The 11,015-nt window shown below is 38.6% G+C and overlaps 2 protein-coding genes across 2 annotated transcripts; both read right to left on the reverse strand.

The window, feature by feature from the left end:
• Positions 1-521: 521 nt before the first annotated feature.
• GRF7 (growth-regulating factor 7) lies at positions 522-2,891 on the reverse strand. Its single transcript, XM_086238168.1, has 4 exons — positions 2,624-2,891; positions 2,300-2,467; positions 1,539-1,950; positions 522-1,334 (listed from the first exon to the last, which is right to left on the reverse strand). Exons 1-4 carry the CDS (start codon positions 2,889-2,891, stop codon positions 551-553), a joined length of 1,632 nt encoding a protein of 543 aa, XP_086094294.1. The 3' UTR covers positions 522-550.
• A 3,908-nt stretch (positions 2,892-6,799) lies between these two features.
• Positions 6,800-10,116, reverse strand: LOC147289174 (ABC transporter A family protein). Its single transcript, XM_086236719.1, has 2 exons — positions 9,953-10,116; positions 6,800-7,200 (listed from the first exon to the last, which is right to left on the reverse strand). The coding sequence occupies exons 1-2, from the start codon at positions 10,073-10,075 to the stop codon at positions 7,105-7,107; spliced, it is 219 nt and encodes a 72-aa protein (XP_086092845.1). The 5' UTR covers positions 10,076-10,116; the 3' UTR covers positions 6,800-7,104.
• Positions 10,117-11,015: the final 899 nt, after the last annotated feature.

Consider the following 11,015-nt stretch of genomic DNA (forward strand, 5'->3'; position numbering starts at 1 on the left):
CTTTTAAATAGGAGTGTGCAAAAAAAAAAAAAAAAAAGGATGTGCAAATAGCAACCCTCTAAATAATAATAACAGCATGAAAATAGCAGCCCTCTAAATAATAATAACAGCATGAAAAATCATCGGCAGTGTCTTATGTATAACGTTCCATACTTTCAGCCGCTTAAGGCCACATCAATTGCTCCCTACAACCGGAGATGGTTATCTATAAACTATTATCACATCATCGTCAACTCCACCCAAAAAAAAAAAGGAATGTGCGAAACAAATTATGCATACCAAGGAATAAGGCAACAAAAATGCAAAATGGCAAAGTGATCTGATCGACCAGTAGCAAGAAATGAAGGTTCTTCAGTAACAAGCTAGTGAATACAGCAAGACTTGGAATATTAAGAGAAATATTTCTCTGAGTTTAAAAGCCACTCGGAGAATCACAACAAAACTACTCAGATAATAACGAAATCAAAATCATTTTAGTAGTCAACGAACCAGTCAAACAACTACCAAACTAAACCAAAAGAACATGGTTTCTGTGTATCAGGAAAATTGATTATGCTTTTCTCTGATCCAACCACAAAGCAACAGTCTCTGCTGGCTTAGCCCTTGAAGTTGCAAGGGTTGGGCTGCTACAACCACTACTATCAGACATTGAAGCTAGCGTTTTCTGAAGAACCCCAGATGGTGATGACACCGTAGTCGTCAATGGACTACTCAAATCTCCATTGCCGTTGATTGGAGATGATGGATTCGAGGTTGTGCTGGTGGTGGCAGTGAGAGTGAGCGAGCTTGGTTTTAGAACCTCAGCCAATGGCCCTCCTGGTGACGAAGCAACCCATGAAGCAGGGGTGAGCCATGTTGTTGAAAGGCGAGGCTTAATATCACTTCCATTGCTTCCTAAGCTCATCTGGGTCTGACCCATTTCGTCATTGATGGAGTTGTAGCCTCCCATTGACAATGTCAGCGAAGAAGGTGAGAGCTGCCTACTTGATGGACCAGAGCTATTGTCTTTGTCGTCTATCACTGCTTTGGACCATGCATCAATGAAACTTCTTGATGGGGGTTCTTCCAGGAGAGGATTTTCTAAAGAAACCACATCCGGATTGAGAAACAAATTGCACTCGGTGTCTTGTTGATCCTCTCCGGCATTGAAATGTGTATATGAATTCAGATTCAAGAAAGACTCTTCTTCGGAACGTTGGCTGAAAACAGAGGAATTAGCGTCAAAGAAGGGGTACTTGGAGCTTACTTCTGTTTTGCTCTGCATCAGATGGTGCCATTGTTGATCAGAAGTGGCCATGGGAACAGGCTCTCCTTTCATCATCCACTCCAAGCTCCTGCAATCATACACAAATTTAAAATTATCAAAATGAAAAACATAGAAACATACCAAAATTAAAAATTACACCTTTATTTCTTTGTTTCCTATCCTAAGCCAAGTACAATTGTTTGCTTTTACAATTTTCTGAAACACAACAAAATCTTGAAAAAGACAATATATATATCATATTGAAGAATGAAATTGAAAACCCATCACCCACCTGGGTTCTCTGTCTGATGAAGCAGAGGTCATAGAACCAAAAGTTGCAACCTTCACATCATCCTTATCCAGAAAAACAGGGGAGTCATGGTATGGTTGAAGAGTAGATCCAAAAAACTGAGCTGGGCAGCCATTTTTGCTGATTGGAGGGTTAGATATATTTGACATAGCTGTTGCAGGAGATATGGTAGGAACTGCATGATTATCATGGCGAACCCTCTTGGTTGTGGTGGTGGCATGAACTTCCACATGCTTTCTTGAACGGGGACGGCCTCTGTGCATGTGACGCTCACAGTACTTCTGGTCAGGCGCAACATCTCTCGAACACCTCCATTTCTTACCGTCTGTTCTCTTGCACCTCCCTGGCTCTGGATCTGTACTGCTTGACAACCGAAGATTGAAACCACTACTCACTGCGTATATGCCCCCGTCAAAAAAGGAACAAAAAAGATGGTTAATTTAGAGCAAGACAAGAGAGATGAAGAAAAACCCACATCAAATAGAACATAATGGAACAGAGTTTTTTGAGACAGAGAAGCTCAAAACTTGTTACAAATTGAGGGCAAAAATAGCATGAAACAGAGGTTCTAGCTAAAACCCACTTCAAATCACATGAGTAGCTGAGATAATTTGAAGAAAAAATTGAGGGAAAAAATAGCATGAAACATAGGTTCTAGCTAAAACCCACTTCAAATCACATGACTAGCTGACTAATTTGAAGAAAAAATAAGTGGAAAAATAGAAAGAAAGAAAGGTGATTACAGGGTGATTGGGAAATAGCTGGGCCTGAGGGACCTCTGGTAACCGGAAAGAGGAGATCACGAGGCACAGGGACAGATGCCACCATGTACTTGTATATCATAGCCTGTCTCTCAAGCTCCTTCCATTGTGCATTTGTAAAAGGGAAGCCCAAATATGTTGTCATCCCTCCTGCCACATACATATATATACACCCAAAATATCACACATCTGCTCAGTAGGTCAGACAGAACAACCTTTACTCTCTTTCATTATTAAAGATTCAATCTTGGAAGAAGGACTTGTTTCACTTTGCATTGACTTGATCAAAGGAAAAGAATTACAAACCTGGGGATCTGAAGGCGGTCTGATGAGCAGTAGTAGTAGTGGGAGTAATGTTTGTTCTGTTTGATATGTCAAAAGGCTGCAAAGCTCTTAAAACTGCACCAGCACCGCTAGAACCAGCTGCTGCAACACCAGTAACAACATCGTATGTATTATTATTGTTAGACACAGGAGGAGGCCTGTTCGAGTTACACGTGGGACCATCAGCAGCATCCCCTCTTTCTGATGATGAAAATGGACGGCGGTGATTATCATGATGAACCATCATCATTATCCTCTATTCCTCTATCTTACTGGCTAGCTAGGCAATGATTCTGTACGCTGCAGTAGGTTGACACACTCAAACCAAGGTCCAAGAATCTCAGTAGAGTTCTGAGTCTCTCCTCTTTTGTTTGGGGGTTGGCTTTCCTTGTGTGAGACGCGGCAGACGCCTAATAATAAAACCACTTGCCTTATTAGGGAAATTGCCTTTCTATCAAACAAACATAAAAAATGGAACCTATTGCCCAAATACTCTAAAGACCAACTTTTTGGTTCTGCTTCGGTCTGCAAAAGCTTTCTGCTAATGCTTATGGGGTTTTCAGACACACCACATCTAGATATCAAGATTCAAGATATAGACCCATATCTTATTATCTTCTCTCTCTTTAAGACTCTTATCTTTTTTGCTAGTATGTGGGATCGATGCGAGATTTATGATTGATTAATGGGTTGCCGCCATTATCGGCCTCTGCTTTGCTTCCATGCTTCCAACATTCGCACACCATACTAGCTACTCGACAAACCAGTAAAAAAGCAAAACACACCCTCTCTCTCTCTCACATCATTATTATGGCATCTATCGTTATCTGCATACAAAGCTAAAAACCGTACAAATCCTCTACTTTATTTTCCTATAGTTTTGATGGGAATTTGACACTTTACAAGGGCACCCCTTCCTTCTATATAATGCAAACCAAGTTAACCAACTTGTTCAACTTCAATCAACTTAAATTTACGTGACAGTGAATTCCGGGAATGGAACTCAAAGCTAGATGAGCAAATTTTTTTTATTCAACACTTTACATACATTACAACATTAAGACATGTTTTTAAGGTTTTAACTCAAATTTTTGGTCATGAGGTTTGGTTCGTTTGAACTTTGAAGCAAGATTGAAATAAGAATAAAAAAGAAAAACAAAGAGGATGAACGGCGTCACTTTTGTCGTGATAAGCCCCGTTAGCCCTTTGGTGCATTGGGAGGGGCAACTGGGCCCAGTAGGCCGAAGACGTGATGCATTAACTAAATTTGTAAGAGAGAGCCCCACTCGAATCTTTGAGCGCGTGTTGAAGTTGAAAGGCGTGGACGCTGAGGCATACAGACAGGTGGCCTTGGTATCGGATTTGATTGGTCGGTGCGAACAAGCGCTCATGGGGCAAGCGTTTATGGATATTTGAAATTATAATAGTGATTGGGACTAGACATAGGGTGGTGACCAATAAGTAAGGACAAAACGATAGAATTCTGAGCCACTTGATCTTCATGAGATTTTCTTGTATTGAATTTATTTATATATGGCCTTGTAAAATATTAAATATCTCTCAGTAAAAGTTAGAAACTTAGAAGCAGGTACTTGGATCTTATTGGTTGAGAAAGCCGTAGTGTTTATATGAGCATTTAATCTGTACTTTAATGTAATGATCTCATGACCAAACAAACCATAAGTGCATTTCTCTTGTTAATTCGATGGATCTGTACCCAACTAAATGAATTGTAAATTTTGTGATAGTACATACACTGATACACATGAATGAATATGATGTTACATTGACAAGACAAAGATAACAACTTTGTAATATTTTGTGACAAAACAAGTGCTACCAAAAAAGAAATGAGGGATGTCTGAGAATAAAAGGTCGGTTTCCAACAAGGAAGGTTCTGACTTGGGAGGGTGTTGACTGTTCATTGAAAGGGGAGATGAGGTGGCAGCTTGGGGGAGGAAGAAGAAGGCGGTGCATTGATGGGAGACAGAAAAAGGGTTGGGCTGGGCCAGACAGCTGGAGAGGTTAAATGGGCTGCCCTCATCACCCACCTGCTACTCTCTCTCTCTCTCAAAACCATACCTTTCTTCTTTGTCCCTACCCTCCACTAGAATCGTGACTTTTTTTTTACTCCTAATGAGTTTTATCTTTTTTGTCAAAAACACAACCACATTTTTATTTTTTGCGTTTTTATTTGGGAGATAAAAACAAGCTAGAGTGTTACCCGGTACATGGTAACTTTACATACTTTACCACTAAAACTATAACCCTTTACATTTACGTTCATTCATTCAAGAACTTTAATTTATTTTCAGCACTTAAACTTTAGCCATTTTATAACCTTAGTATAAGAATTTGATTTTGGGTTGGAAGAAAAAAGGGTAGATCACAGATTGACAATGTCCAATTGATTTAAGTCCATGTGCACTGTGCAATTCCAAATTTCCAAGTTGAACGTAGGAATGAGGCATTGCTTGAAAGAGCGCGTCTCCGACAAAGGAACAATGGAATAAACAACGGCATGGACCACTTCATTGAGTGTTGATGATAACCAAGCGAAGGCTACCACCGCCAAGGAAACACCAATCTCATTATAGCGATCGATCATATATCTATTTTTTTTTTTTTATATGTTTATTCTTGTGGTCAGAATAGAAGACTCACGAGTACTATCATATCGTTTTATGATTAGGTTATGTTTCTGCGCACATACCAATTTTTATCCTCTAAAGACTCTCTTTCTCTCTGGTTATGGTTTAGTGGTTAGGGATGGCCTTCATCTCAAGTCTCAAAGGGACCACATACTTCCCAACCCACCTCATTGACAATTGTTTTTGGCCATGCATGTAAGACTTATTGCTGTCTTAAACCATAAAGTGTTGGTCTTCTCATCACATTAGAAATAAAGGGTTGCAGTGTTTGATTAGGAACTTAAACCAGCTAAAGTTTTGGTGTTTGTATGCCATAAATTTTCGGCTGCAAGACCGAATATCATAAGGATTTCCATTTGCTTGTGGACTTGGGATTAATTAACTATTAGTATTGCATAAGGACACGCAAGTTTTCCTTGATGAGAATAACTCTTGCTGTGAATCATATAAATAGAGGTCTCTCTCCAAATGATCAATGCATTCTCAAAAGTAATATTCACCCCATCTAAAATCAGAGACTAAGGGATCAGATTATGAGAGAAGAGCTTTGTTCTCTATCTTTCATGTTCTTGGTTTTCCTACTACTGCTGCAATTGTTTTCTTGTTCTGATGCATATTTGTGTTTTCTAAGGTTAAGTAAGATGGCAGAGCAAGGTTAGTGTTTATGTGCATATGACTATTAAAGTATTACAATGGAACCTTCACTTTTTCAGACGGTGGGGGTTTTTTTCTTTTATTTTTTCCAAATCTTTAGCTACCTACCTGCTTTTCTTTTATTTATTCTTTATTTTATATGATCAATGAAGAAAGAACTAAAGGATGGGGACTTCTTAAATCTTTGTCTCTTTGATACACATTGTGAGGTCCACCACATGTGACTATGTGAGCCTATTCCTTTTGTCTTTGGTGGGATGTTCAAACAGAGAATGGGCCTGCCGCCTTCTATTTTCGACAAGTCTAGATTGGGCCCTGCAACCAACCCAATCTTGATGGTAGCTCTAAATGGGCTTCTCACATATGAAAATGAATGCCTAACTCCTCCTACGAAACATGGGAAATCAACGGTCCCACTGTCTAGTTTGGTGTGTTTCACATTTTTCACTCTTGCATCTTCCACTGAATTGGTGGGTTTTTAGTTTTTTTACCATGTTCTCCTTCGTAGAACCAGAAATAAGAAAAGTATTCAGACATGGAATAATACACCACATACAAGTGACAGAAACATGGCCTGTACACCCATGGAATTCCTAACTTGGCAGATATTTGAAATGAGTCCATTACTTTTCTAGGAAGCATTTGACATATAGAAGCACATACAATAATCATTTAGTGATTGTAGTTAACAGAATCATAATCCCCTGCCAAAATAAAATTAGGCAGCATTCATTTAACATCAGATATGACAGTCTATTTTCAGCATCAACTCCACTTTCAGGGTAGTTTGCACCCTCAAATGCTGTATAAACATATTGGTAGTTTTCATTATCATGAAATAATTCATAGCCAAAAAGTACAATAACTGATAGTCAATGCATAATTTCTCCAAGATGACTACTGAGAACCACATCCAAAATCTCTAAACATCAAAATCTAAATGCAACGACAGCTTTCATCTGGAAAGAACTGCAAATACTTAAGTCTTCTAGTAAATCACGTCAAATGATCAGGAATTCAGGACCATACAGACCAATTTCATCATAATTATTCTTTGAAAGGGAGGAGAAACTACATAGAACCCAGCTGCATAATAAGAACAAAAAAAGAGGATTTTTGGAGCCACAATATCAAACTGCAGTAGCATACTCAAGGCATCTACTCAGCTGCTTCCGCAGGTTGTGAAGCTTCAGTTTGTTTTAAACTTTCGAGGGCCGAAATTCGTCTATCCAATGACTCATGGAGGCCTTTCACCTGGTGAAACAAGGAAAAAAGAATCACTATTCATCTATCCTTGTCTTTCTGTCCATTTAAATGCCTAGAAACCTACAATACACTAATGGATATAAAAATGCATGAATCTTAACGACTAGAATTATGTCAACAAATGAGCACAATTTGAACACATATGTATATGGAAAAATAGCTTATCTACAAGACAAACCAAAGTCTCCTGGATTCCATTAAAATTTCTTCTAAAAACTGGCATAATTTAGTGCTGCATCAGAAGTGCTTCTTTGGTAACTTTCTCCAAATTTGAGTCAGCAGAGTGCAGAGAAACTTACAGGTTGCATGTGTGTGTGCATGCACATGGGAACAGTTTCAAAGCATAGAATTTTCCTAGTTTGAGGAATAGTTCCGGCTGCATTATGTTATGGGTAAAATTGCTTTTACCTAGTTAGAAGAAAGAACTGGTAAAATCAAGGTTTCTTTTCTTGTTCAAAATAGTAAAGAATGCTTATTTCTCACTGGAAGGATATTTTTATTTTGGAGATACATGTGCATGGCCTATAAGCATATGCAGTTGACTGCATAGATAGAATATTGAAACCATATTGAAGAAAAGAGTAACCAATACAAGTGATTGGTTTGTAACCACAATTAGATCCCATTGCCTCAGTTCAATTGAGACCACCTCTTTTTCTCCCTCTATTTGATAAGCAAATTCAAGAACCAAAGGGTGCCAGAAAAATCAATCTAAATACTTTAAGTTGATAGTGGGATTTTTCAATCAATCCATAAATGATTGCTCTGACAAATTGTGACATCCTTTTTCTGGTCAGCAACATAGGGACATCCTAGGAATGCAACGATAGCATATTAAGAAAGACGAATCCAAAGAAAGCATGTTAACCCAAAGGAGAAAGGTGCTGATTCATGGTTTGACAAGTCAAGTCGTGCTACACAAGGAATGCTCAATATCAAGCAAGGTGACCAACAAAAGCATCGCGGACAGAGCAAAAGAGATACATGATTCAAAACAATCAAACTCACAACTAGCTAATAGAAGATAAGGATCCTGAACAGGGCACAAAGAGGGAAAATATTTGTGCTCAAAGCAGCCAAAATGAATTGGAAAAAGATTAAAACATTACTGGTTTTGCATCATTCAAAGCCAGAATGGAAAACAATAACAGATGATTATTGATAACTTTCTGAGAAACATAATTGGTCTTCATAGTTATCATACCGATTACCCACATTATGTTTTTAATTTTCCTCTGCTAAAGAGACTTTTTTTTTTTTTTTGGGTTAAGTAAAGAGACTTCAATGCTCAAACCCGAGGTGGAAACCACAATACGAATGTCATCAATGCCCTAAAGAATTTTAAACCCCTCACTCCTGTAAACAAACTAATTTGACCTCTGGGCAGCAATTCATGATATTAAATCAAGGTTTAAAAACCATTCTCTTTTCAATTATAAACTAAAAAAATAAAATTTTCATATAAATTAATTTACGTGTTTACCTAAAAAAAACAAAGCTTTTTCTGTAAGTTCGTTTTTAATTTTTCATATTCAATAGCCATTTCAGCATAACGGGGTTTTCATAAATAGCATAGAAAACAAAATACTTTGTACAAACCCACTTTCAAGATCAACTCAACGATTTTTTTTTTTTTTTTGGTCGAAAGGATGAGCCATGCATTAAAAGAGCCCAGTGGGCACAAGAAATACAAAGCAAGGGCCAAGAGGCCCAAAGCAAAATAAACAAAGTAAAGAAGATTCAAAACCAGCCCAATTAATCATAAAAATAAACCCTAGGCTATAGAGGCGGTTCAGGAGAACCACGTCGCTGCCAAGGATCGGTCCGCCGTGAGACCCACAAAACTCCCCAGATCTCATCCCCACAACATTGAGAAAACGCCACAGCCACCGCAATAGCCAAAGAACCACCAAGAGGGAGGAAGATGGAGGTGCGAACACCCATGCCAAAGCGCTCATCTTCCAAAGGTTTACCGATCTTCCGTGCAAACACGCACAGACTCGCTTACACTCACCGACAGCCACGATCCGAATCTGATGAAGGTGACGAGGCGGGAGTTGGGAACTAGTGGAAGTAGCGACGGAAAGATGAGGACGAGAACATAGGGAGGATAGATCTCCATATTTGAGCATATAGCTCAAGCAAAAGTGCAAAACCCACAAGGGGGTGAAATCACCACAATAGGGTGAAGCAAAATGGTCACCACAAAAGGGTGAAACAGTCACCACAAAAGGGTGAAACAGATCTCAAAAGATGAGAGTTGGGAACTTGGAAAATGGGGCCGAGTAAATAAAAAGGGGGGGGGGTAGGAAAGAGGCCGAGTAGGGGGGAAAGGTAAAAACAAACACCACAGAGGGTGGAGCAGATCTAAGAAACAAAGGAGAACTGAAAACAGATCTCAAAAACAAAATAGATCTGAAAGAAGATCTCAAAAAACAAAAGAGAAGAAATAAATCTGAGGGGGAGGGAGAGGGAGAAGGAGAGGCAGGAGGGAGAGAAGAGGAATAGAGAGAGGCAGGAGGGAGAGGAGCGGCCAGGCAGAAGCACCAGGGGCAGCGCCCCCTCCCCCCTGGAACAAAGGTTTGAGTTGTGTTTTCAGGAGAGAGGAGAGAAAAGTCAAGTTGGTAAAATGAATGCACCCCCGATTCAACATTCCGTTTATACACAAAAATTCAAAGATACCCAAATGAAAAAAAGAAGAAAAAAAAGAAGAAAAAAAAGAAGAAAAAAAAAACAGTACCTGATGAGCAATGGACTCGTGGGCAACCTTGTAATCATGGTGAAGCATGTAAAGCCCAAGAAACGACGCCAGCGCGGCTCCCCCAAAAAAAGACGCCATTCTCACTCTCAGAACGTAACCCATCTTCTTCTTCTTCTCCCCTTTTTTTCCTGCTTCCTTTTTCCCTCTGCTTTCTGATTTATAATTCTACATAGCATTAGCCCTCGTTCAAAGCGACGCCGTTCACGTCTACGCTCTTTAAACGCACCGCTTTCCCATCGATTTTTTTACCTTGGCAACATCGATTTTTTGTCGCTCATTTAAGTGGTCACGTCACAATGCTACACATACTAAAATTACCCCGGTGCCAAATAGGGTTAAATCGGTTAATTCTTTATTAATTTATAAAGTCAGGAGGAGAAGAGGTTGTTGTTACAGCCTTTACAAAAAATAGTATTGATTAAAATACCATTTATTCAACAAGCAATCATTTTATAACAACCTAATGTGTCTCTTATTAGCTCAGATGGCACAAGGAACACTACAAAAGTGTAAATCATACGAGGATTGGTAAATTTTTATTTTGTATTTCAATAATGCTAGGTTTTTTATTGATTCCAACAAATGTAACAGATGACATATTACTTTCTTACTTGTTGTAAATAAATAAGGTGTGGAATAAACCTATAAATGAATAAATAACAATTTCTCCCATCAATTGAGATATATAAAATTGGAATACAAAATGGTGTGGTGCATATAGCACTATTTTTTTTAAAAAAAAAGACCGAGAGTTGCAGCAATCTAACACATATGTATACATGGTATGTATATATATTCAGAATTCATACATGCTTACATGTGACTATGTGAGTAAACGTATGAACATTCTCTAGCGATATATGTATTTTAGGAGTCTCCTTGGGATGGATCTAGGAAGAGATGAAGTAGTTGCACTGGTCCTCGTAACGATCGTAAAGGAAGTTTATAAAGCGTCCTGCTTTTATCATTTTGATTCTTTTCCAGAATTCTGATGGGTTTTTTTTTCTCTAGGATTTTTAGTGTAAAAGTGAAACCTTTTCAG

The sequence above is a fragment of the Dryas octopetala genome, chromosome 3, assembly GCF_963921425.1.
Source record: "Dryas octopetala chromosome 3, drDryOcto1.1, whole genome shotgun sequence".
Classification (NCBI taxonomy): Eukaryota; Viridiplantae; Streptophyta; class Magnoliopsida; order Rosales; family Rosaceae; genus Dryas; species Dryas octopetala.